At 37.3% G+C, this 25,393-nt stretch overlaps 3 protein-coding genes and 1 long non-coding RNA gene across 6 annotated transcripts; 3 read left to right on the top strand and 1 right to left on the bottom strand.

Moving 5' to 3' along the window:
• Window positions 1–972: 972 nt before the first annotated feature.
• Window positions 973–4,482, top strand: LOC113671080 (protein N-lysine methyltransferase METTL21A-like). Its single transcript, XM_027187298.2, has 2 exons — window positions 973–1,699; window positions 3,778–4,482. The coding sequence occupies exons 1-2, from the start codon at window positions 1,058–1,060 to the stop codon at window positions 3,850–3,852; spliced, it is 717 nt and encodes a 238-aa protein (XP_027043099.2). The 5' UTR covers window positions 973–1,057; the 3' UTR covers window positions 3,853–4,482.
• Window positions 4,395–12,071, bottom strand: LOC113671091 (uncharacterized). 3 transcript variants are annotated; one of them, XM_089194492.1, is made up of 6 exons: window positions 12,010–12,071; window positions 9,895–10,157; window positions 8,566–8,980; window positions 8,026–8,214; window positions 6,541–6,734; window positions 4,395–4,686 (listed from the first exon to the last, which is right to left on the bottom strand). In XM_089194492.1, the coding sequence occupies exons 2-6, from the start codon at window positions 10,147–10,149 to the stop codon at window positions 4,468–4,470; spliced, it is 1,272 nt and encodes a 423-aa protein (XP_089050618.1). In that variant the 5' UTR covers window positions 10,150–10,157; window positions 12,010–12,071; the 3' UTR covers window positions 4,395–4,467. The 3 variants fall into 3 exon arrangements, with proteins under 3 accessions (XP_089050618.1, XP_089050619.1, XP_089050617.1); XM_089194493.1 differs by having other exon boundaries at window positions 12,000–12,059; XM_089194491.1 differs by lacking the exon at window positions 12,010–12,071 and having other exon boundaries at window positions 9,895–10,322.
• On the top strand, window positions 10,337–21,758 carry LOC113671079 (polypeptide N-acetylgalactosaminyltransferase 1). The gene is made up of 8 exons (XM_027187296.2): window positions 10,337–11,401; window positions 13,068–13,234; window positions 15,062–15,434; window positions 16,096–16,213; window positions 17,235–17,555; window positions 18,633–18,731; window positions 19,243–19,380; window positions 20,562–21,758. The coding sequence occupies exons 1-8, from the start codon at window positions 11,049–11,051 to the stop codon at window positions 20,712–20,714; spliced, it is 1,722 nt and encodes a 573-aa protein (XP_027043097.2). The 5' UTR covers window positions 10,337–11,048; the 3' UTR covers window positions 20,715–21,758.
• Window positions 21,759–22,765: 1,007 nt separating this feature from the next.
• LOC149034223 (uncharacterized) lies at window positions 22,766–23,092 on the top strand. Its single transcript, XR_016183129.1, has 2 exons — window positions 22,766–22,830; window positions 22,891–23,092. It is a non-coding gene; the product is annotated as an uncharacterized LOC149034223 (long non-coding RNA).
• The last annotated feature ends 2,301 nt before the right edge of the window (window positions 23,093–25,393 follow it).

Genomic DNA, 25,393 nt, shown 5'->3' with positions numbered 1-25,393 from the left:
GGCTCTCAAAATAATAAATCATAGAAAGGAAAAGTTTTGACAATTAAATTTTTTTTTACGTCTCACAGCTAAATTTTGGCCGTTTTACGGTTAGCGGTTAACCTGAGACCATCTTAAATTGATGAAAGGACAGAGTTCTCAAGTCAAGGACTCTCTCCCACTGTTTCTGTATTTTTTGAAATATGATATAAAATCAAGAGAAAATTCTATTCAGACCTGTTCAGCGCCTAACATTTCATCAAAAAGGGAAAAGTTTGTATCGTTTCGACGAATTTTGCACGCGATCTTCTGATAGTAGAATATGCTGATGGCATCTTTCCTCGCGGGAATGGATCGTTTCGCTCGCATATGCGGGGGCACTGTAAACTTCCTGCTGTTACTCTAGGGTTACTTTTTAGAATCTCCTACCGTATTTTACACGATAATATTGATGAAAGTAAAGTCATGATAACACATACAGCATCATTGTAAAAACTTGGGACTTCAATTGACGTCATAGGAAAGAGCTGACTGATCTTCCGCTAAAGATGAACAATAAGTGATCTTGTGGCAATCTAAGGTCAGAGTTTGTAAAAAATAACAAGTTCAAAAAATGGAAATGCTACATTTTCACCAGTGCAAGGCAGATTCACTCCTTGCTTATAGTGAGAAGTATTAAAAACTGTCCCGCCTAAATCTTCCGTAGATCGCTCTCCAATCGTTTTGGTCATAATGTAATCATTTTCGTTATGCTATTGCTGTCGTTGGTGTTGTGGTTGGTTTTTTTTTAATCGTTATGTAATAATTGATAAATCAATTACCAGCTAACTTTCAGGTTCTGACTGACTTTCAATTGGCTCCTTCTCACCTGACTAATGAGAGTACTGGTTTTTTTTTGGCAAATACCTCTGCTGCAAATTAAAAGTTGTTTTGACGACTTCTCTTATCGTCGAAACAGACTGAGGGAGACTGGTTAACTTGGAGGCTTGGGTACAAAGTCACGCCTGGCATATTTTGCATCAGGGATGCAGTACTGGTCTTCCTTGGTCATCCAAAATCTTAGTCATTCCCATTAATCATGTGGCTTCGACAAGAGTACAAACCTGAAAAACAAAGGTTCGAAAATCCATTTGAACTTGAAGTTGACAGGGGTTCTGACGCTGATCGATCTGGAGAAGGGGACAACGAACTCTACAATTGCATGCCTCTCATAAAACTTCGACAGAGCTACACAGCTCTTGGAACAACTGTTTGGGATGGAAGTATTGCACTCGCTAAGATGTTCGATAATCGAGATCTATTTCCTTTACACTATTTACAGGAATGCCGAGTTTTAGAGCTTGGAGCTGGCTGCGGTTTAGTGGGAATTTATTTGTGTTTGTTAGGTGCGAAAATGACCGTTCTAACTGATCAGAAATGTTGTGTAAAAACTCTTAAAGACAACGTGGCAGCAAATGTGACTGGAGTTGGTCGGAGTAGAATCAAGGTTGTGGAATATTGTTGGGGGAAAAGCACAGAATATTTGACAAAAGATGGTCTGTTTCATCTCATTCTCGCTGCAGAATGTCTTTATTCAGCGGACGACTCTGTGCTTCTCGCTCAGTGCATCACAAAATTAGCAAAACCTGGTTCACGTATTTACGTATCAATGGGAAGGAATCGTGGAGGCGAGGAAGCATTTGTGAAAACGATGGCAGATCAAGGTTATGACTGCCACAAGGTATGGAAGTTAGAAACACTGCCCAACTGGTTATACAATCGAACCTCAATTATCCAGAGTCTATAAATATTAATGAGCCAAAATGTATCATTTGATTTATACCACGCAAGAAATAAAAGTATGTTCTCTAATGAATGTACTTCACTGTTAACATTTGCCAAAAGTATTTACAAAAATGTTTTGCTACCTAAAGTGCTATCTGTCATTGTCATCAAATTGTTTCAGTAATTCAGCTCTGTGTGATGGGAAAACATTGTCAAAGATCTCAAGAGGGACTATTTCTTTGAGACCAGAGAATTAAGTTCAGATAATCAAATAATCTGGATAATCAAGGTTTGATTGTATCGATTTACTCAAACACTTCTCTCATGACTTAGCCTCAAAATCTTATCATTCAACCCTCTCACTCCCAAGATCTCCTTACTGTCTGCCATAGAATTATTATGAATTTAGTTCAGAGAATTTGGTATTGAATCAACTAATAATCTCTCTAGTTAATTTATATTTATCTCTTCTCTGATCACATGCCACCTTAATTTTTTATATTGATGTTGTGAGGAGAAATCCTACCTTGGTCTCTCATGCAATCAGAAATATCATTACCAATTATAACACTGACAGTGTTTTTAGATTCCAAAGTTTTGGAGTTAAGATGAGAGGCTTCAGGTGTTCTCAAAACTTAACCAGGGAATACAGTGCTAGTTTGAATCTTACTTAGCAACCTAATTTTGTACCTCAGTGTAATCAAATTTCTCTCCTCTTTTTCCCAACACTTGATGATCTATTTTAAACCCTTAGCATCCTAACATCAGCTTGCTTATTCTCTAAGTATGTTGTTCTGTATACTGTACATTTCCTAAGAGCTGCTATGGAGAATTTGTGTAATAATCAAGAGCTTTTTTAGTTGGTGATCATTTCCTTTATTCTTGTGATGTGTGGTTCAAGGGTAATATTGCAAGGAGGAATTAGATGGTAACTATTTAACTCCTAAGATCTCATAAGTAATTCTCCTTACTGTCTGCTATATATTTCTTGTCATGTTAGTTTGGAGAATTTGGTATTGGATCAACTAATTATCCCCTAATTAATACTTTTCTTTATTCTCATCACTTGTCTGCTTGATATTGTATTGATATTGTAAGGAGAAATTCTGTATTGGTCACTCATGAGAGTTAAAGGGTTAAAGAAATTGTTTGCATTAAAATCCCTAACCTGGATACAGAAGTCTCTTTTCATGAGATCTAGAGTTTTTTTTCTCAAAGTTTATCATAGTTTTTCAGTCTGTTTGAATATAGTTTTCTTTGTATCTACTTCTTAGTATTTAAAACGGCTTTAAACGGTTTTATACATTGCTTCTATCATTTACTCTGTCTGTTTCCATGGCTTTGCTTCAATGCATCATTTTATCTCCAAGCCTTGTTAACATCTCATTGCTTTGCATCAGTAAACTTTGTTTACATCTTTATCTTCAAGAACATCATTATTGTGGCTACTGTTTCTTAAAGTGTGTGAAAGAATTTTGTTTTAACATGGAATTAACCAATCATCCTGTGAGTGATGTCCTGCATTCACACCCAGCTTGTTTTAAACAAGTAAATACTAGTTTAAAACTTGCCAAAAATCATGATACTATAATAAAATACTACTGATGGAAAAAATTAAAAAAAGAAAAAAGTTGTATCAGGTATTTGGGACATATTCTCCATCTCCTCTCCTACATATTCTTCGTGAATAAAAATTAAAATCCTCAAGAAAAATATCAGAATTATGGGAATAAGAAAAATGTCAATAGAATTGGAAAATAATTGTGTGAAGACTGACCATCAAGTAATCGTGAATCCTTGTCAGAATCTCACTGCCATTTGCCTCCCTTTTCAACCACATTTACATGATTGCCATGTTGTACAAACCATGTCTTTTAAGATGCATCATCCTGGCTTGTCAAATTAAATGTTATTGAGAGGTAGGCTATTCACAATGCACCAAAACTGGAATAATGTTGGAAAGTAGAACTGGAAAATAATCTAAGTAATGTCAGTGCAAAGTTAATTAATGCCAGCCTTACTTTTCTTTTGCAGGTCCCTAAAAATGAACTTCACCCAAAATACCAGGATGATGTAATAAAAATTTTGGAGTTCAAACTGAAAGTTTGACTTGCTAACTAATAAAAGTAACTGAAAAAAGTTAAAGTTGTGTTATTGTTAATACAGAATCCCTAAAGGTTACAAGTGCTGAGATGGTCCAAATTCACTGATTTAGTTTCAAAATTTTTTATCGAATTTTCTGAAGAATATTCTGTACATTTAATGAGCTGTGGTTAAATTTTTTGTTTCTATTGAACATGTTGCTAATAATAATTTCTAGCAATAGGGAAGACACAGAATTTTTAAAAGACTCTTCTACATGTATAGAAGTCCTAATTTCCAGGACTGCAACTCAGTCAATGCTGGCACTTAAAGAATGAGGTGCAGAATTACAGGAGACATTCAGTATTAATTGGCCTTGTTCACTTTAGATTCTGATGACTGGTACAAGTAATTTTTCTATGTGAGTAGTATTCATTTACAGCACTGGAGTTTCTTAAATTTGGATGAAGTGAATTTCCAGGAAAAACAGCTTTCAAGGGTTTTGAATTTCATGTTGGATCTGTGTGGTTTTCTCAGCTGCAGCTGGTGAAACACAGTAGACAAACAGGTAAAGTATACAGGCCGCAGGCTTTATTTTATATTGTCACTAAAATTTATATGTCATCAAAATCAATAAAGCGCCTATTGGTAGGAGGATTTCAAGGAAGCAATCTGCTTCATTAAACTCTTTTCCACCTTGTTTAACAACTGAGGTAGTTCAATGGCACAGCCACGATCTTCCCAGTGGCTGCAATAGTCTAGAATGTATCGAATACAAATTGGTGATTCTGGATCTTCAAAACAGGTTGCAAAATGACAGGGGCTTTGTAGATTACTTGCATCAAAGTTGCATGGTTCTTCCTGTGAGATAAAAAGCAGATATGATAACATGTATTATCTTAACATATAAAAATGACTATAGTTGTATGCAACATGAGCCAACTTTGGTTCAGCATGAAAATAACTGCTTTTAGCCTGTTGACATCCTTCATAACTTCTAGAAAAATTTTTCAGTTATAAAATAAAATTTTTCCAGCAGCTTTTAAAATGATGGAATCACACTCAAGTCTATCAAAATTAAGAAAACCATAACAAGTGTTGTTAACTCTTTACCCACTTTTTTGGTAGATTCTTTTTTTCATCTTTTTGCTATGAAATAAATCCTTCACTGATCAAGTGGGAGGTCAAGATGAATGGGTATTTGCCTTGAATGTTTTTTGTTTGTTTGTTTGTTTGGTTTTTATTTGATTCAAATTTATATTAGTCCATCAATTTCAGGTAAATATTGAACATTATTGTTTTTTTAGAGGGCACGGTAACGAATCTTGCAATCTGATTGGTTCTTTACCCGGTCAGTATTTTCCTAACTCTGCCCACGGGCCACGGTAACGCTTTCGTGAGTCGCCGAGTACATCCCAACTTTCGTTGTCATTTTTCATAAATATACCTCGTTTTCCGGCTGGGCAGTATTTTTAAGCAAACACGTCGGTCACTACCTCAAGCCGATAAATAACTTATGAATCCTCTCTTTTCTCTCTATCAAATCACTTTGGTTGACAGAAAAATATTGGTTTCAGAATGAATTTGTATAAACAATAGTGTCATTACGTTGGTTGACAAGCGGCCTAAAAACCTTCTGCAATTAATTTTAATCGTTCACAAAAAGTACCCAGAAAGTTGGAACGTGAGGTATTTGGTTACAGTTAAACTGAACGATGGAACTTTCATTCATTTAATATCTGAATTTTCTCGAGCAATTTGTTCATAGTGAAAGAGCAAGCGAAGTTTTAATTTAAGTTCTACAACAAATATACGCTCCTGGTGAGTCTTTCCAATTCCGTTCAATTTGGACATTTGTACCTTAAATTGCACAACAGAAATTGAAGGAATTTTTTGAGAAAAGGCCGCATTACATTCCCTGGTGTCTCGTTGGAGTGTGCCGTTCGAATTTAGTTTTTGTGAAGGAAAGATCAGAGTTAAACACGCCATTACAGCAAACAAACGAGCAAACTCTCACAACTTCAAAATAAAAAGATTGAATTTACTCACAATTAATTTCCTCGCCGTTTACTTAATGAACAGAGGTAAATCTTCGTACATGAATGAATCGTCGATGAGAGTGAATAATACTTTCCGTTAGATCATTAACTGATTTTGAAGAAAACATTGTCGTGATGGTCTTTGCCAAACTAGTTCTGTTGGTTTTCAAATGTTCCTTCGATTTTCTTTTTCTTGCGCGCTCTCTAATTGACAGGTGTCAGATTGTGACAGATACTTGTAAAAATAATGTTTCAAAGTTTGTTTGGAAGCCTTTTAAATCACCTTTATCGTTACGGAAATGAAAATGTTTCGCTGAGGCATCTCTCTTAAATTTGCATCACCTCTATTTTAACTACCGTTTACCCACTCAAAAATTGTTCAGTTTATGGAAGATCTTGCCGTATTTACGGCCATAAATCATTCGGGTTATTTCGGAAAGAATTTCGTCAAGTTTAAAAACAATAAATATGTTATTTACCGGCTAAGGGTCGGTCCGTATGGTGAAAAACTGTGACCTCGGTCTTGAAAATGCTGCCCTCGGCCTACGGCCTCGGGCAGTATTTTCAAGACCTCGGTCACAGTTTTTCACCATACGGACCTCCCAGCCGGCAAATAACATATATATCTTTACATCATGCTTGGTCATGGCAATCACACAAGTACAAATTTCATTACCTCGGTAAAGTCAGGACCATTATGGATAGCTTCATATTCATCTGGTGACATTTTTCCTGTTTCAAATGTATATTCACTCATCCTCTTGTCTTGGTCTAAACAAACCAGTGGTCTCACATCCATCATCAAGAACTTCTCTTCATACTTTCTGAGTAAATTTCTTAATGATGCTGGTAAACTTGGCAGATGATCCCCTTCATCACCATGCATAGAAAAATAAAATGAGGAGCTTACATATGAAGGATATATATATCTTAATAAATGTTTTGGTGTGTAGTATCGCTGAGTATTTACGAGTTGTGCTGTATTTTGACAAGCCCTGTAGGGCAAGTCAGAACACAAACTTCAAGTAAAATTACTCAGCAATACTACACTGAAACATAAATAAGTTAATATTTATTATCCAACTGCTTTTTTTTTCTGCTAAGTCTTTCTGCTCATTTCTGATAAAGCAGGAAAAGCAAAGTGGATAGAGAAGTGTAGCACATGCAGCCGACTGGTTAAACAGGTTTTTTACAATACAAAATATCCAACTTTCCAAATAACTGTAGAATATCACAAGATATTTGCACTCTATTCATGTGTTATTTGTACTCTACTTTGTGCAGTTGGATAGTAATAAATGGTCCCACATAGATACACATTTTATCTTTTAATAAGTATGAGGAAACAGATACTGCATTTCCTCAAATAAGTGCCCATGCCCTAATAAATGCCCTTCCCCGAATAAGTGCCCACCCCCCAAGGCTGCAATATGAAACAAGTGCCCTCCCCTCCTCCCTAACTTACTTAAATAGTAGGAATAGCAGGGAAACTTGTTCCTATTTCCAATTTCTTTATAAATTTTTAAGATTCAACTACAGAAGAATCAGAACAGCTCCCCCAATCAATTAAGCACCCTCATCCAATCATCAAGTGCCTCTCCTTTCAGCAGAAATTTTAAATGAGGGCCTAGGTGCTTATCCAAGGAAATACAATATGTATCATCCACTAGTTGAATTTAAAGTTCTGTTTACTCTGTATCAGATATTATCAGATGTCAAAATAAACAACCACAGTAATTGCTATCAAACACATTACAAGGACAAAGATAGTGATCATTTGCATACAAAGTCAACTAGCAGAAAAACTTTTAGTTATAATTTGAAAGTCTTACATTAAAACAAATAATTATTAAATAAGGATTTTTTCCAATTGCGTACACCGATTGGTTACTTTGGAAGTAATTAGAAAGTACAAAATATAAATGTATTGCTCAACTTATGCATTTCAAGTGACAAAATCGCACATTAAGTTTACTAATGATTTCTAACTATTTTCCATTGTATTCATTTGACAGAAATAAATTGATTGTTTGGTTTCTGTGTGGTATATTCTAGTCTAATAAAACCAATTACTATTCACCAGGTTACAGTTCTTCAATTAACAGCACTCGAAATGTTACCTCTGACAGCACCATGTTGAAAAATTTACATTATTTCTTACCTCTTATTTGGGTTGAAGATTGTAGATTTCCAGAAGTTATGGCAGTTTTTGATGGCCATAGAAACTGTACAAATAGGTTATACTCTGTTGAAAACGTTACATGTTGCCACCACATTTGAGGTATGTAAAACATGTCACCCTTAACAAGGTCAACAGTCAAGTATGGAATGCCTCTAGATGAGAGAGTATCTGGGGGAAAAATTAAAAAAAAAAAGAAATGAGCACAAGGGAGATTGGGAAAGGGGAAGGGGACAATTCACCTACTCTGTCAAATCGCAACTCTAGTGCTAATGTAGCAAATTTGTTGTGCTTGGCAACTGTCTACATTTAACAAATGGATAAATCAAGTGGAAAATTCTTAAATCAAATGGAACATGTTTAATTTAAGTGCAAATCTATTTTAAATTTCCCTTTGTTAATTATGAACAGACAGAGAGGTATATGTACATAAGTTCTGAAAAAGTAAATAAAAATGTTAGAAGTAATGATTTCAAGACAACACAAAAATTAATTTGGTTTGACTTATAAATTTATGACAACCTGTATCAAAACTGGAAATTGCCAACAATTCATCTCCATCAAAAGGAAGTTTTTCTGAGTGCAAAGGTGAAATTAATATTACTGTAGCACTTCCATTTAAAACAGTTAGCAGCTGTTCGTCTGGTTGGAAAAATAAAGATGTTGATGCTTTCTTGTGACGATGGTGAAACCAAAACTTGACTGTGATCTTCTCCATGAACTGATGACACTGAGCACAAAGGGGAGCCCTTATATCATTGAGCATCTCCATTGTTGGTTCATCACAAAGTGTTAGATCTTCCTGTGAATATCTTGAGAAGAATTCTTTGACTGGCATGTTACTTTCACCACCAAATGGGAAATTCTGTAGTCCTTTTATAACTGATACTTGCAAGTCTTCAGTTAAAGATTGGATCAGGTAGGTTTCTGTCCATACCTAAACATAATGAGAAACAGGGAGAAAGTTTAATTACATCTCTTAGGAAAGTTTAAAGATCACCAATACTTTGCTCCTTGAAAAATTTTGTATAGTGAAGCATTTGGTCTAGATGTGGGAAAGAAAAAAGGATCAATTCACACTCGGGCTTTGACATTATTCATTCCAATTTTTAATTCATGATTCAAGGTTGTGTACTAGTTATTGTGAAAGCTAGTGGTCCAATTAAGAATACATACAGGAGGTGCTAATTTTGGAATACAGGTAAAATAAAAAGAAAAAAAAGATGTTGTTACCATGTTCTTGACAGAATAACTAGGAACAACTCTCTCTGCTCCAAATTTAGGATACATTTTGTAAGTGAGTTTGCATGATTAACTTATTACTACCCAAGATCTGATTTTTAACTCCTTCCTCTGGCTGCTACACATTTCCTTGTAATAAGTTAGAAGAATTTGGTATTAGATCAAGATTACAACTTCTACTTGATAGGTTGGAGTATTCTCATTACATGTTTGCAGGATAATATGTAGCTATTATGGGGAGAAGTTACATGTTAATCACTTCTGTGAGTTAAAGGGTGAGGAAAGATAGTCCAGAGATCTTGAAATTTTTACTAGTTTGTATGTTTTGTTTGTTTTTTTTCCCTTTCCAACAAGTAACCCCCAAAGAAGAAAGTTTCCCTATCCTAATCTCCATGGCGTTAGAGTGAGCTACACACTTCAGCAAAGTTTTTATGACCCTCTTGAAAAATTTCTCATGAAAATTGTGTCAGTCGTCTATGTGTAGTTTTTGAAAGTTACGTTTTTTTGGCAGTTTCTTTGCCACCAAGTTTCGATAATACCATGCTTAGGGTTGAAGTCATTATCATTTTGATTTATTTGCTTAAAATTAATAAATATTTGCTTTCCTACCGTATACGCTGGCCAGTTTCTTGCCACCCTCCTCATAACAAACGGCCTATGTTTCACCAAGAAATTATAGTAAAAATCTTCTGGAGAAATCATAAACAGACTTTCCTCTATAACTGTTTGCGATATGGAGTATTCCTCATGTTTGTTTGCCTCTTCGCCACAGTTTTCAGTCTTGCAATAACGTTCTCCCTCACAAACTTGTAGAACAACAAAGAGTGCGAAAACTATTTGCAAAGGTTGGCCATTCCTAGCCATCACATCGACTGCAGAAAAAAATATGCTTCTTTAAAGTCTCAGCGAGATGACGAGCTATCTTCATTTGAAACTGAAGGCTTTAATTGTTGAACTACCAAGGTGTCAACATCTGGCCAAAAATTCTTACTCCCCTTCAAGGACACCCTAGAAACAACCTATGGAAAACTTAATTCAGCTTATACAAAGTAAGTACTATTAAAACAAACACTGCTGGTTAAATATCGCTAAGTTCTATTCTTATAATTTTCTTTAGTCGTCATGGTTTTTTTAAGAATTTCTTCGAAAGTAATGGTAAAAATCATTAACCAGAACTTAACGGAGGAAAGAGAAAGTGGGTGATGTCTCTAAGAGAAGCGTGGAAGATTATTTACTCAAAGAATTTTGTGGCATTGGAGAGTTCATTTACCCTTGGAGGTGTTCGTGTGTATGTGATTTAGATTGATTATCGTCCATTGTTTTTTTTCATACACTCTGGAATTTGATGGGAAATCGCTTGGTTCAAATTTAATTGTCCTCTCTGGTTTTATTGTTCTCCTTAAAAATTGCGGTACCAAGTGCGGTGAGATAAACACTTTGTGTTTCGTGTATTTGCATCTTACCGGCAAGGAACCTATGATCGTGGGAGAATAAACCTATGTTTGGATATAAAGATTGAAAAAAAGCTTTGGAAATCAAGAGAAGGCTGCTGTACTGGATTAAGCATTACTTTAAGAATCTCCAGTGGATTTGACGGCCAGTATGCGAGTAAACATTTGATCCAGCTGATCATCTCTTCGACAAAAGACTGACACTATTCTGCTATTTCCGGAGAAATATATTGTTCTACGGTACATTTTGCATCTTAGGATTGTTCGATCGTTTCAGTTTACAACAGGGATCCATTGTTTAACAGTCTGATCATGCGATTCAAGTTGAAAAGAACTTGTAAATGTTTGGGAGCGTTATTGATCTGTACTATTGTTTATCTTTTCGTAAACTGCGGGTTTGGTGGGTGTGCGAAATATAAACTTGACCCCATCCACGTGGCAAATTCGCACCCAGAGCTCGGTGAAATGATCAAGATTGAGGATTTCTGGACACCGGAGAAGGAGAAATACACTCCCCGAGGGCCAGGCTCTTTTGGGGAGCCCGTAGAAACAGAGGCTGGGAGTGAACACTTGAAAGATAGTGCTTACGCGGAGTATGGCTTTAATCAATATATTAGCGATAAAATTTCCTTGGAACGTCCGCTCAAGGATACAAGGCATTTTGCGTAAGTATGCAACACATTCTCTGCCTTGTTTTGTTTTGCCTTCCGTGATCGAACTGTTTGAAAAAATTTGGTCAAAGCCTTTGAAAAATTAATAAGGACTTAATTTCGTTGGAATAAAGAGGAACGATTTTAACAAGACGTTGTGCTACTCTAGTTATGTGATGGATGCCAGTGATCCTGAAACAATATCTAATTTTTTATCGCCAAGAATTCATCGCTAACTTTTTAACTCCCGCGTATGAGTCACCAAAAAATTCCCCTTTTTCAAAATCTGCGAATGTTTGTAAATTAGTAATGGGTTACGGGTTGGAGTAATTTCCCTGATATCTTTGAGTGACCGTGAACCCACAACGTACGTGTACTAGACATGTAAACATAGGATAAATTATTAAGTGCAACCAAATATGTTCATTACACAAAACCTATCACTACATGCTGCCTTATGATATTATTTCCAAAATCCAAACAATTCGTAGAAGTTAGGCATTGTCTTCAGGGAAGAACTATGTGCAAACTTGGCTTATTGTTTATCTTTTGAAGATAATGTTTTTGTTAAAATGTATCTTTTAAATCTACAATGAAATTTCTGAGTCAGTACCTCTACTCACCCAAAAGGTAGAAAATTCACCAGTGAATCCCGTTGCGTTCTAATTTAGTTCAAACCTGAGCTTCCTAGCTCATTAATATTCATATTTTTGTCATCTGGACTCTCCAGCCCAGTCCCCACAAGTCAAGATAGCCCAGTGTTTACAATTCCTCGCAAACCTCTTATCCCTGTCTGAATGCTGTTTTCAACACTTACCTCTGCACTATGAAATTTTAAATTTTTTTTGGAAGTGAGGAAGCAATTTGCTCAGAAGGCACAAAATATCTTGTTTTTTTTGGTGTTCACTTTGTCCATACCACTGTTGTAAACTGCCTTTATCAAATTTGCTTCTTTGAGAATAGTTAATTCAAATTCTTTATTTTGTTGCAATAATTGAAGGGGTCACATACCCACAATACAGTACTGCTTTCAACTTTGCACTCAGATAATTACTGATTACCTCCCAATGTGCAGCAATTATAAAACATATGGGTGCCCTCCTCCTGTAAGAGTTTCAGATACTTGAAGCTAAGATTGATGGTTTTTTTTAAGAATAGATGTAGATCACATTGCTATTGTAACTTTTTGTTGAGAAAACAATCACATCTTATGATTTGTTTTATACTGTTTTTAAAGCAACTAAGGAAAAAGCAAGGTGACAGGAAAATGTTTTGTAGATCTATCAGTTAGTGAGTTTTGGAAAAATGAATTGCAAAATTGCCCTAAGCCTTTTTTCAAAATAATTATTTAGTTGTGTTGAAAACACTGAATTTTTGCCATTTTTAACCCTCACATCAGTATGCATATTCTCCATACTGTTTACTATACATTTCTTGAAATGCTGACAAGGAGAATTCATTTAACAATCAAGAGCTTCTTTAATAAGTTGGGGATCATTTCCTTTATTTTCATGACCTTTATGTTTGATTCAGGGGTGATATTGTTAAGAGAAATTAGATACCAGTCTCTTTTAGAGGTCCATCGTGGACCTGTGTTTTATCTGATTTACATCTCCATCACAAAACTGAGGTTATCAACAAAAAATAAGAGTTGAAATTTTTTGCTGATCATCTTTTTCAGATGCAAAGAACGTAAATATCCACATAATCTCCCCAAAGCTAGTGTAATTATAGTTTTCCACAATGAAGGTTGGTCCACATTACTGCGAACAGTTCACAGTGTCATAAACAGGTCTCCTCCACACATGCTCCAGGAAATAGTAATGGTTGATGATTTTAGTGATAAAGGTGAGTAAACTTGATGTAAAACTTGCTCTAAATGTGTTTTCTTAGCTCTTCTAAGACTGGGTAAACCTACTTTTTTGTCCATCACATAAATTGCTATCCTATCCTGCAGGGAATGGTAAATTAAAACAAATGTCAGGATTGTGTTTTTGAGCGGAACGGATGTAATTGTAGTAGAATGAAAAGGTAAAAGATAAAATCAGCAATTGAGCTAAGTTGCTCGTTTGACTAAAACTTATCCCAGTAACCATAGCATTTACCCTTAAACTCTAAAGATCTGATTTTTAATTCTCCAATTTAGCTGCTATACACTTGTTTATAAAATTAGTTATAAGAATTTGGTGTTAGATCAAGATAACTTCTACCTGGTAAGTTTGAGTATTCTTATTACCTGTTTGCTGGATAATGTATGGATATTGTAAGGAGAAGTTACATGTTAATCATTTCTGGTAATTAAAGGGTTAAGGGTAGTTAGAGTATTGCTGTACTGAACTTACCCTGGATGGGATGTCGCTCTTTACACCACAGCAGTTCATCAGGTTTTCCAGACATTTTGCTAGCATTCATACATTTGGGTGAAGAGAGTTTTGGAGATGGTAAAATGTCTTGCCTAAGAACATAACACAATGTGCCAGCTGGGTAGTAAACTCAGACCTGTCCATCTGAAGTTCAGGGTCTCTAACCCAAACCTCTCTCTTTTTTTTCCACCCCACTTAAACTTCCAGTTTTTTTCACTCCACTGCTACTGTCCTGCCATTGATTTTACTATAACGCTCCATTTTTTCTAACTGAACCCCTGGAACAGGCTAACAACGGTGATGCTAAGAAAACAGTCAGCTTTAAAATCAAGCGTCCTTTCTCTTAAAAATTTTCCAAGTTACTTAATGTGTTAACCATCTTGTCTGGTGCCAGATCTCCTCTTCAGCATGACATAAAAAAAACAGGTTTGGGGTTCCAGTTCTTAAGACTTGTGAAAAAAATTTGGTGTTACATGTTGCTGTTTTGAATAGGACAAAAACCAAATGTACAAAGTCTCTAAATCCACATGCTCAGGTACTGTCTTGCTTATTAAATCTATCTCTCCTCTGCATTCTCATTGCTGTCATCTGATGGTAAAGCCTGTACTCAAGCTTATTGGCCCACCCAGCTGGAGCTTATCACGGTTTCCATGTGGCATGAAGTGACTGGGAGTATTACCCCCCCCCCCTTTGATAGGATGTTAGTCCCCCACATTGTTATTTCCCAGCATTTTATCAGGCTCCCTAGGCAATTTGCTGGTAATCATTTACACTCCCGAGTGGAGAGAGGCATTATGAAATCAAGTGTCTTGTCAAAGAACGCAAGACATTGACCCAGCCAGTTCTTGACCTCGGAACTCTCCACCTGGTGTCAAGTACACTGGCTATTATATTACTGTATCTCCCTGTGTCAGCTGTTGTGGCGTTCTTAACCCCTTAAGTCTAATGAGTGACTAAGACGGAATTTCTCCTTACAATATCAATACAATATCAAGCAGACAAGTGGTGAGAATTGAGAGAAATATCAATCAGGAAATAATTATTGATCCTGTACTAAATTCTCTGAATTAACACCATAAGAATTGTGCTGCAGACAGTAAGGAGAATTACTGATAAGGGTTATAGTTTCAAATTTAAGCCTTGGTTGTCCCCCACCAATGAAAGAAAAACACAAATCAAATTGGATTAAATTTGTTTACCCGGTAACTTGAAATCATTTCACACCAAAACATTTATTGACACTCACAAGCTCATTACAAGGATTATTTTCCTCTGCTTTTGGAGCTAACAATAGTCATGATTTCATTTACAGCACATCTAAAGAAGAAACTAGAAGACTACACAAGAAAACTAGGAAAGATAAAAATTGTCAGAACTAAAGAAAGGGTTGGACTGATAAAGGCTCGATCTATTGGTGCAAGTAGTGCCATCGGTGAAGTTGTTCTCTTCCTTGATGCACACTGTGAGGCTAATGTGGGCTGGCTCCCTCCTCTGCTTGAAAGGATAGCCCTTGATCGAAGAACGGCAGTGTGCCCTACTATAGACTTCATAGATCATAACACTTTTCAATACAAGCCTATGGACCCTTACATTCGAGGAACCTTCAACTGGAGATTTGATTATAAAGAGAGGCCGGTGCGTCCAGAACAGATGAAGAAGAGGAAAGATCCTACACAAGAAGTTAGGTAGGTTAGGGCTTGTTCACATCCTTGCACCCATGTAAACTGAAAACTATTCAAAATGATTGTGGAGGGTAACTCTGTGATACATCCCTTCCAAGGGACCATTTCTCAAAGGTCCCAGTATCTCTACAAGCCTGAAGTAATATTTTGGATCAAATTTTAAGGAAAATAGTGCAGATTTACACTCAGGAACCAGTATAAGTATAACAAAGTAAAAGACTGTTCACTCCGAGAAAGGGCTTATGCTTGAAGCATTACCTTTGAAACTCTTAACCCTTTAACTCCCAGATCAAATTTGTACTTCTCCTTGCTGTCAACCATACAGTTCTTACAATATTAGTTCAGAGAATTTAGTATTAATTATCCCCAAATTTATATTTTTCTTTATTCTCATCCCTTATCTGGTTGATATTGTATTGATATTGTTAGAAGAAATTCTGTCTTGGTCACTCATGGGAGTTCAGGGGTTAATAGTGGCCAATTTACTATATCAACTCAGTCAATAATATCAAATTACTATTGAGTAATGGACCCTAAATGAATGTAGCAATATTCCCTGTTGTTGCACGATGTGGAAACTGGTGACATAGGGCAAGATGACTGCATGCCCCACCCTTGCACCCCTTCTGCTGCTTGAGTTCAAAATACAAATATTCCTTTCCAGGTCTCCTGTTATGGCTGGTGGGCTGTTTGCAATCAACAGAGAGTTTTTCAGTGAGCTGGGACAATATGATCCAGGAATGTTCATCTGGGGAGGAGAGCAGTATGAACTATCATTCAAGGTATGATGTTCAAATGGGATGCCTTAGGCAGACCACTTTAAAAATTTGCTTTAGTTTTATTGTTGTCAGATATGGAAATTTACCTCATGTTTGTGCTTCTCACTGAAGTTAAGCCCTGTTGGGTGAAGTTACTACTGGGGTGGGTGCTGTGTTGTTTGGTTTTGTTTTTTTTTTGTTCGTGTCCTTATTTTTGATGTCATTCCTCTACTTTGAAGAGTCAGCATCAAATTTATTTTCCACTTAAAACCAGAGTTACTGAAGGTGAAGACCAATGTATCCCACAGTAATGCCTCCGAATGTCTCATTAATTATAACATCTTCATGCTATGAAATATGTACTTACAGTAAATGTGATCAACAGATAGACTATTTGCATCTTATTGGTTATAAAGTACAAGTAACTTCTGCCAATAACATCCATGCACTATTCAGCAAACAGATAATGAGAATACTCAAACTTTACAAGTAAAAAGTTATCATCTTGATCTAACACCAAATTCTCATAACTAATTTACTAGGAAATGTGTAGATCCCAGTTTGGAGAATTAAAAATCAGATCTTGGAAGTTTAAGGGTTTAAGGAATGGCACGAGTTTTGTATACTAATCACACTGAGCAGAGGAAGGCAAAGCCAATGAAAATCCTACAGGACTTTTGACACCCGTCTGGAAATGGGTTTGAGGAAGTAGTTATTATTAGAACATGAACCTGCACTTCGTATGGAGAGACGAAAATTGGAAGTAGTATGACGACTCTTGAACCTTTTTAGCCGTCGACAGTGCCTACATGTAGCATCAACTTTCTTCTCACAGCATCATCAGGGAATAAAACACCAAGGTCGTGAGAATAACGGAAATGATCGCCAACTAAAGATGCCCTCGATTTCCCGACAAATTCTCCTTTTCAGTATCGTAGAAAAAGTGTGGAAGACAGTATGGGAATATGCATGTTGATATTAGGGATTTAGGGGATAAACGGCCATGTTATTAAGTTCACGATGGATCTTTGTTTTATTTCTTAAGCTCTGGCAGTGTGGTGGCCAACTTGAAAACATTCCTTGTTCCCGAGTGGGACATGTCTACAGACATCATGTCCCCTATTCATACCCCAAGGCGGATGCCACCCTTATAAACTTTAAGCGCGTTGCAGAAGTCTGGATGGACGAGTACAAGGAATGGCTTTATGACAAGAAGCCCGAACTTAAAAATGTCGATCCTGGAGATATCAGTGATCGACTTGCCCTGCGGAAAAGGCTCAAATGTAAAAGTTTCAAGTGGTATATGGAGAATGTGGCAAATGATACTGTCAGGTCGATTTATGAACCTCTCAAGGCTAACGGACCGGTATGTTATTTGTAATGTACACTACCATGTTTTGAAGAAATACTTTTTTGTTTGTTTTTCCGTTACGTATCTTTGACCCAAGCTCTAGACAACGAAAAAAAAAAACCACAGTTCTTCATTACATCACCGGGGTTAAAATTGACCATCTTTCTTTTTCTATTAACCAATACGAAGCCTCCACCCCTGTTAATCCCAACAGTATGCGAGACGCGTGTCATTTATGAACGTAGTACTGCTTAGCTCACTCTATGCACAGTGATAGAGGGTTAGAACGCGGAATCCGAAGTTCTGAGGTTCCACTTCTTCATGGCGACTGTTCCTTCTTCGTTATCTCGTTTTATTACTTACCTGTTCTAATAAAGCGATTGAGTATCGTCGAGCTATAACCCAAAACATCGCAACGACCAATCAGAAGAAAGGAAAATACCATTAAGAGCCAATGAGAACTCAAAGTAAAACCTACCAAACTGCCTAAAGCGCGGGAAAACGCGGGTGACATAGTCGGGATTTGCGTCTGATTGGTTGAGTGAGTGGCGCGAGTAGTTTGGGCCGATCACAGAGCGAAGTAAAGAAAAACTAATGCAATCTCGGATTAATTTCGACATTAAATTAAAAAATTGCTTTTACATTCCATGCAAATTAGACTTCGAATGAAGTAATGTAGCCGAAGTTATTCATTATTGGTCTTGAGGAATAAAAGTACGGAGAAGTCACGTTGCTCATTTACCAGAAATCCCGGCAGCATTGACGTACAGTACATTATTTTAGTTGCGAGTTCCACTGAGGAAAAAAAAAGCTTTGTTATGTTTCAATACAGTGATTTATGAATTAAAATTTGATAAAAGGGAATACTAAGGAGAAACTTATAGCGATCCACGAATGGAAAGTTTTTTCAAAGTTACATTTCCTTGTGTCGTGAATCTTTTTTACTTTTAACTCCTCACTTATTACCTTACCACTCAAGGACCATCCCAGTCAAGTGGTTTGTGGCACTGTCAATTCTAAGTGTTAAAAGTGGGATTTATTGATTTATCAATTAGTCAATGTATTTGTTAAAGGTTATTTACCTCTCTGCAGATTCGAAACCCAAGCACCAATCTTTGCCTGGACTCTATGGGACGGAAAGCTGGAGGGGAGCTAGGACTAGTAACTTGCCACGGCATGATGGGAAACCAGGTGAATGTCTATTAGTGGAGAAGGGGGGTGGTGGGTGGTCAAAAAAAATCGGGAGTCGTAAGGAGATATCAATTTGAAACTGGGAGTTTAAACTCCTACCATACGACATTTTTGAAGAAGAGCTTTCACAAATGTACAGTACTGCCACAAAATGCTGAAATACGATGCCTTCATTCGTCGAATTATCTCACGCCACTTCGCTTTGAGTTTGTTTTAAAACATAATTTCATAGCGATACATTTATTGACAAATATAGCGTAACCTCTGCTTTGCAGCACCTCCATTCAGGGAAAACAAACTTTGGTTCAGGAAAAATGTTCATATAGTCTTTGTATCTAATTTAAGAGATCCTCGCAGCTAAGAACGCTACTGAAACGAGTAGTTGAAAATAGGACCTGAAAAAATTTAGGCCCGTACGGGACTTAAACCCATGACCTCTGCGATACCGGTGCAGAGGTCATGGGTTTGATACTTTGATACTTACTGTCAATGATGTCTTTGTTTTGACCAGGCTTTCCAATATACATTTCTGGATGAATTCCGACAAGATGAAGCGTGTTTAGATGTAAGCCAAGGTCACAGTGGAGCCAAGATAACACTTTATGGCTGCCACGAACTGAAGGGAAACCAGGAGTTTAAATACACCAAGGTAACGAGGAATGAAATTAATGATAATCACAGTCTCTATCGTCTACGGTGTAAGGAGGTTAAGTCCCGTCACTCATATGTATGCACTGGACGCCTCCATGAAAATAAATGAAGCCAGTTATTTCATACGCTATGACACAGTCTCATTCCTTGGAATTATCTTGCGCTAAGCATCTATTTGCTGTAATTCGCTCGCTCGCTCGCTAGGTTTTTGTTTTGTTTTTGCGTTTCCATTGATTTACTGGAATTACCCTGCAGTCAGCTTTTGAGTTTATTTTAATTTACGTTAAAGACTTTTATTAGCTCTCTCGGTTAGTTCGTGCGCTGTGATTGGTCGATTTAGCGGACCGTATTTCACTGTACGGCCCGCTTTATTCAAAAGTTTGTTTAAATTGAAGTCTTGGTCCTCTATTTGAACCCAGAGATGTAATAAATATCTTACTAACCCCTGGTATTCTTGGTCCGTACTGTAAGTTACGGTACCCCGTTTTTTTTTCGCTCAGTCCGTTTGTTACAGTACGGAGCGAAAACCTGTTTAATAAGGAGAGGTATATCTCTCCTTGGTAACGTCTTAAAGTTCACGATTTTGCAGTGTGTAGCCTGCAAAGCAGGTGTCGTATTAGGGCAAGTGAACCTTAAGAAGCTCGCGATCGTTTTTTCAACGTGTTTGATTTGGAGGTAGAGGCAGCGGTAGGGGGGAAGGGGGGAGACCCACCCCACTCCCCTCCTTATTGTTGACCGTCGCTCACTCCCATGATACAAATTTATTACTCTCCCCAGTCTACCGCTGCTGTTATAATCAAAGATGGCGACCATAATTGTCGCCAAGAAAATACTGAGCACTCGCTCGCCAAAATTACGTCTGGTCTGCAGGTTATGCAGCGTGCGGCTCAATGGTGTGGCAGTCGCGTATGGCTGGACATGCATGTGTACTGTCTCTAACAGCACCACATCTTTACCTCAGTATAAGGCATGTGAGCATCGTTTATTTCTGATTAGAAACTCAAATAATTTGCCTTCGGGGGTTCCGTTCTCCAGGTCACGCCAATCTTGGTGATTTCACGTTGTTGTTCTGCAGAGGACGACTAAGAAACTTACAAAGGTTCAGTATGCACGTGCTGTGCTATTGTTCTGTCCATTAGATCTTTCTGTAATATTTTGCTGTTTCTGTGTCTTTCACAGGAAAATAAATTACTCCATGTGATTACCAACAACTGCGTGACAGCGACCAACAAAGGTTATCCAGTTATGGAACGTTGTGATAACATTCCAGAGCAGATATGGGAAATTCAACTGAACGATCTCTCTAAACTTACTACTAAAAGACCTCCTTAGGTGATCAAGTGAATGGTTTGATATTAGAATATTAGAGTTTGGTAATATTTTTAAGGTGGAGGAAATAGTAATAATTATACTTTAGAGTGATTTCCGCGTCCTAACGTCAATTTTGCGCAATTGAATGGGTAGAAATGAAATAGGAAATTAATTTTTTTTTTCATGAAAAAAACACGATTAGAGAAAAATTCTTATGTGCTCGTCTACTAAATTGTTTGATAAAAAATTTTAGAATGCACGATTGGGTTGGTAAGGTATATTAACAGCTTATTATATTTGTTATTATCACATGACCCGTAGGCGCTGCACGCCTAGTGAAAGCCGACGTGTGTAGGGCCGGACCGGTTGACGTGAGCCGGTCCCGAAAAAGCCGTCCGGCCCTGCAATCACACGGCTTTGGTGCAAAAACTTTAAAAAAGAGAAAGAGAGAAAAAAGTTGCGTTTTTTGATGAATTGTTAGTTTCTTGCTCTGACGCGAAAAAACTTAGGAAAAGATTTCAGTGTAGTAATAGACGGAGATTATGAGTTGCGATGCATCAAAAAACAAAACAAAACAAAACAAAAACAAAAAAGAACAGAAAAAACCCCAAAAAAACCAACAAGTGAGCGCAGCGAAGAAGTGAGTTTTTGATGCATCGCAACGAGTGAATAAAAGTCGTTCAATTACTTTCCATGATATGATGCTTTTATTTCATAAATACTGAGATTTTTTTTCTTAGTTACCAACACATTTCAAATATTGGAATTGAACGAATGTGGGAATGCGTCGTTCGTTCAATCAGAGACACGAACGATAGTATCTCGCAGTGTAAATCTCTGTATATATGAAATAGTCTTTTCTGTAGCCGTCTCGATTGCTCCTGTCTATCGCGTCCTATACAGGTTGGAATAAATTTTTGAAATTTTCAACCCTTAGTGCGCTCGGTCCGTATGTCATGACCTTGAGCTGTATACCTTTTCGATCAAAATAGATTTTAATTTCTCCAATTGCCGCCCATGACTTCTCATCGTTGATTAATGAATAAAGAATCGGATTTGTATTAACTTTTGGCAAATACTTACTTTAAATACGTCTAGTCCCTTGCTGGAAATCAGTGGTTAAGGTTCAACTTAGTTCAGAGTTTAGCCCTTGGACATTTTTATTATTAATTTGTACCAGTGGGAGACCTATCGGCGTAGTGGTTTGCGCTGGGTCACGTGGTCAGGTCTCATTCCCAGACCAAATTGTAGTGTTGTGTTGTTTTCTTGGGCAGCAAAATTTCCTCTCACATGGCCCCTCTCCACTCAGGGGTTTAAACAAAACAGACGAATTTTCAGGGAAATCCATCGAAATGCTGTGGGTACAGGCTTGCCATCGGGAAGGGGTGAGGGAGGGAGGTAACAATACGCCAAGTCGGTTTTATGTGACAGAAATTTAAAAGAGGCCTCCTGGCTCGTAAGCTCCCGGTGCCTATGTTTGGTTACCTGTGTTCCAGTCCACAGAAGTGCCGAAACGAAATACCAAAACAAAAGCAAAGAAGCGTGGCTTATTCGATAAGGCGTCCGACTTCGGATCAGGAGACTGGGGGTTGGAGTTCCTTCGTGGTCGATGTGTTTAAACGCGTTGAGACTCGTGAACTGTTATTACTATTAAGGTTATTCCTTTCGTTTTGCGGAATGTTTTGCCGGTGTTTCATGGCGGATCTTAGTCGTCATTACATGAACCCAGAGATGAATCGAAAACATAGGCAGTCAATTTTTCAATTAAACAGACATATGATGATTCGTTTTTAATTTTTTAACAGAAGTTGTACGATGTGAATTATACGAACATTAAGTATATTGTGAAGTTTTATATGAAATAATTCATATTTGTACTGCGGTTGTAGATGAAAGTGAAATGTGATCATCGCAGTAAATTTTCCAATTTAAGCAATTGGAAAGAAGAAGCCTGAAAAAAATCAGGGCTTCAACGGGATCCCGTTGAAGCCCTGATTTTTTTCAGGCTTCTTCTTTCCAATTGCTTAAATTGGAAAATTTACTGCGATGATCACATTTCACTTTCATTAAGTATATTGCTCAGGCGATTATAGAGATGCGTGCGCTGATTGGTTGAGGCGTGCGCTGATTGGTTGAGGCGTGCGCTGATTGGTTGAGGCGTGCGCTGATTGGTTGAGGCGTGCGCTGATTGGTTGAGGATTGCCAATATTTAACAATTATTCGCTGAAGGCGAATTGAAGTGAATACTGTTGAGTAATCCTCGAGAAGAAGTCGAAAGGATAATTCAACAATAATCACTGAGTTTGAGACGAAAATTGTTTCAGTATTATTTCTCAGGTGATTTAGATTTTTGAAGTAATTCTGTAAATAAAGAAAGCATCGCGCTTATTTTGCTACAATTCTGTTGATTATAGTTTTAACAGGAGGGTGTCAATGGGGTTGAGCGTTAGCCGTAAAACAGTCAAAAGATTTAGCCAATTGGTGTAAAAATTGATAAAGTGTAACCGTTCGTCGTAACAGAAGTTAATCGTAAAAAAACATTTTGTGACAATAATGGAAAGATATTGACCCATAGCCGTAAATTGGCCAAAAATTTAACCGTTAGCCGTAAAAGTCATCATCTGTAGCATCGTTTGTGCTCTTCGCAATTGAATTTTCTTCTGTCGCGTTTGAGTGAGCTTTGATTTCTACGGAAATTTTGGCCTCTTCTCCTGAGCTAAACAATCCGACTTGCCCGCTAAGAGACGAAATTCTTCGTTAATTTTTTTTATGGAAAAACAGAAGTTTCGTTGCGGTCTGTAGTGTTCATGAGGAGATTTCAGTCTTTTCGCCCAGAATATCGGTTATCGGTGAGGCCGTCAAGATGTTCCAAAACGTGTGCTTATAAATCTAGTATAATAACATTACAAATCTCTACTGAATACGTCTTAACTTTGTCGGCAGCAAAGACCTTATTCAGTCAAAAATGAATCCACAGTTCTGGGCGAAAGTTATGTTTCTTATGTCCCAAATTAGAATACTTAACGCTATTGGCCAATATCAATGTCATGGCGGAAAACACTGTCAAGCGAACAAACGATGTTGGAGAATCGCGCGGAAAAACGTGCCACATGATTACAGCCGGACTTTTCCTCCTTCGCCCTGCATTCGCTGATAGATTAAACTTATTGAAATCTTTGCTGGTGTAAATAAAGTTTTCAGACTCCGAGTCTTGAACTATTCTTTGGACCATTTTTGGAACATTTTTTTCGACCATTTATCGACTATGGGGGGGGGGGGGGGGGGAGAGAGACAGACCATTAGTACCCAAGGAGGAGTGGGATGTAATCTACCAGTACTCATGGAGGGGTGGGAAGCAAGTTGTTATTACTCAAGGAGTGGTGGGAGACTATTATTACGCAGGAAGGGGTGGATGTGTTTGTATCAGAAAATGTTACTGATTATTGGATTTTTTACTGGATCCGACAAACTATTTTTTTTACGGTTTTTGTTTACAGGCAGTTTTTTATATAAAAATGTTTGTACTTGCGCCTTTGAAGTCGACTTGTGCCAATGCTAATTGATACTCAATGGTTACTTAAGTGTGTTAGCGATAAGGCTCAAAACAAACAATGGGCGTAAATTTCAATTTACAAAATTCTTAGTTATTGATCTTAGCTTTTTCCTTACCGACAGAAGAAATCTTTTCAGGTACACGGTCAAAATCAGCCTGTGGCAAATCTTCCAGTAGTCGAATTTCGTTCTCAGCGGTGAGAAATGCCATTACCAAAGCCACTGGGCACGTAACTTTCAGTTTTTCTTTTCGTATTTTACTCCTCTAGGAAATTTGGAGCGTCACTGTGCTTTTTGATTCGAGAAAGTCTTTGGTTTGGAGGAATCAAAGAGGACACTTTGAACGCCAAAAACAACGAAAGAGATTTTATCACATTTTTCTAACTTCATCAAGTTTTGTGTGTAGTGTAACTAACTGGTTGCTCCGTTGTTATCCTTTATTTTTCGCTGCGCGATCGAAGGGAAAGAACTTCAGAAATTCTAGCAAGAATTGCTCAAACTGCTTACCGAGGAAAGTCTTCATGTTTATTGCTTCAAGAAAATTGTAGCTACAAGCTGGGTTTTCCTTGAGATATTTACTGGAAACTCTTATTTACATGGGAACAAAAACCACTTGCAAAGTGAATGTGTGCTCAAGACTTTATGGCAATTTCGTTCCCTTTCCGCGTCTTCAGCTTTCCGAGTATTTTGTCAAGTTTAAGCACTTTCTATAAATTTTAATGAAGACTCGATGAAAGCTTTAATTTAAGTTGAGGCCGATAGAAACAAATTTGGCTAAAAGAAATAGTGTACTGTGAGTTAACAAAGTTTCTGGACGGCACTGAAATCAGTACACACGGCTCGATGTTGATGTCTTTTGATTCTATCGCCTTTGTCGTGGTGTGGTTTTGTAATCTTATTTTAAAAAATCTAATGTTAAGTCCTCAAAATGGAAATAATCTCACCTGTCAAAATTCTACCACTGAACCTCATTTCGCTGGAAAACCTCTGGAAAACGACAAAACTTTAAAAACTTTCCAAACAGACTATCAGATCCTAATCGCAACGGTAGGCCAATTCTGGCCACAAATATCGGGTCTTCTCAGTCAAATGAAGTATCCGTCATTGGCACCAAAAGTATTTATATTTTCTTGGTAGCACGCTTTAGT

Source organism: Pocillopora damicornis, chromosome 14 (assembly GCF_964200805.1).
Source record: "Pocillopora damicornis chromosome 14, jaPocDami1.2, whole genome shotgun sequence".
Lineage (NCBI taxonomy): Eukaryota > Metazoa > Cnidaria > Anthozoa > Scleractinia > Pocilloporidae > Pocillopora > Pocillopora damicornis.
The sequence above is the reverse complement of the archived record's forward strand: the minus strand, read 5'-3'. Positions and strand labels throughout refer to the sequence as shown.

Bases quoted from the DNA above. Each gene is read 5' to 3' on its own strand.
- LOC113671080 (XM_027187298.2), top strand. From the start codon at position 1,058: ATGTGGCTTCGACAAGAGTACAAACCTGAAAAACAAAGGTTCGAAAAT. The intron at 1,700-3,777 runs GTATGGAAGTTA...TTTCTTTTGCAG, and splicing joins AAGGTTATGACTGCCACAAG to GTCCCTAAAAATGAACTTCA.
- LOC113671091 (XM_089194492.1), bottom strand. From the start codon at position 10,149: ATGGCTAGGAATGGCCAACCTTTGCAAATAGTTTTCGCACTCTTTGTT. The intron at 8,981-9,894 runs GTAGGAAAGCAA...CATTATGTTTAG, and splicing joins GAAACTGGCCAGCGTATACG to GTATGGACAGAAACCTACCT. The intron at 8,215-8,565 runs GTTGTCATAAAT...TTTTTCCCCCAG, and splicing joins AATTTCCAGTTTTGATACAG to ATACTCTCTCATCTAGAGGC.
- LOC113671079 (XM_027187296.2), top strand. From the start codon at position 11,049: ATGCGATTCAAGTTGAAAAGAACTTGTAAATGTTTGGGAGCGTTATTG. The intron at 18,732-19,242 runs GTGAATGTCTAT...TGTTTTGACCAG, and splicing joins ACGGCATGATGGGAAACCAG to GCTTTCCAATATACATTTCT. The intron at 19,381-20,561 runs GTAACGAGGAAT...TGTCTTTCACAG, and splicing joins AGGAGTTTAAATACACCAAG to GAAAATAAATTACTCCATGT.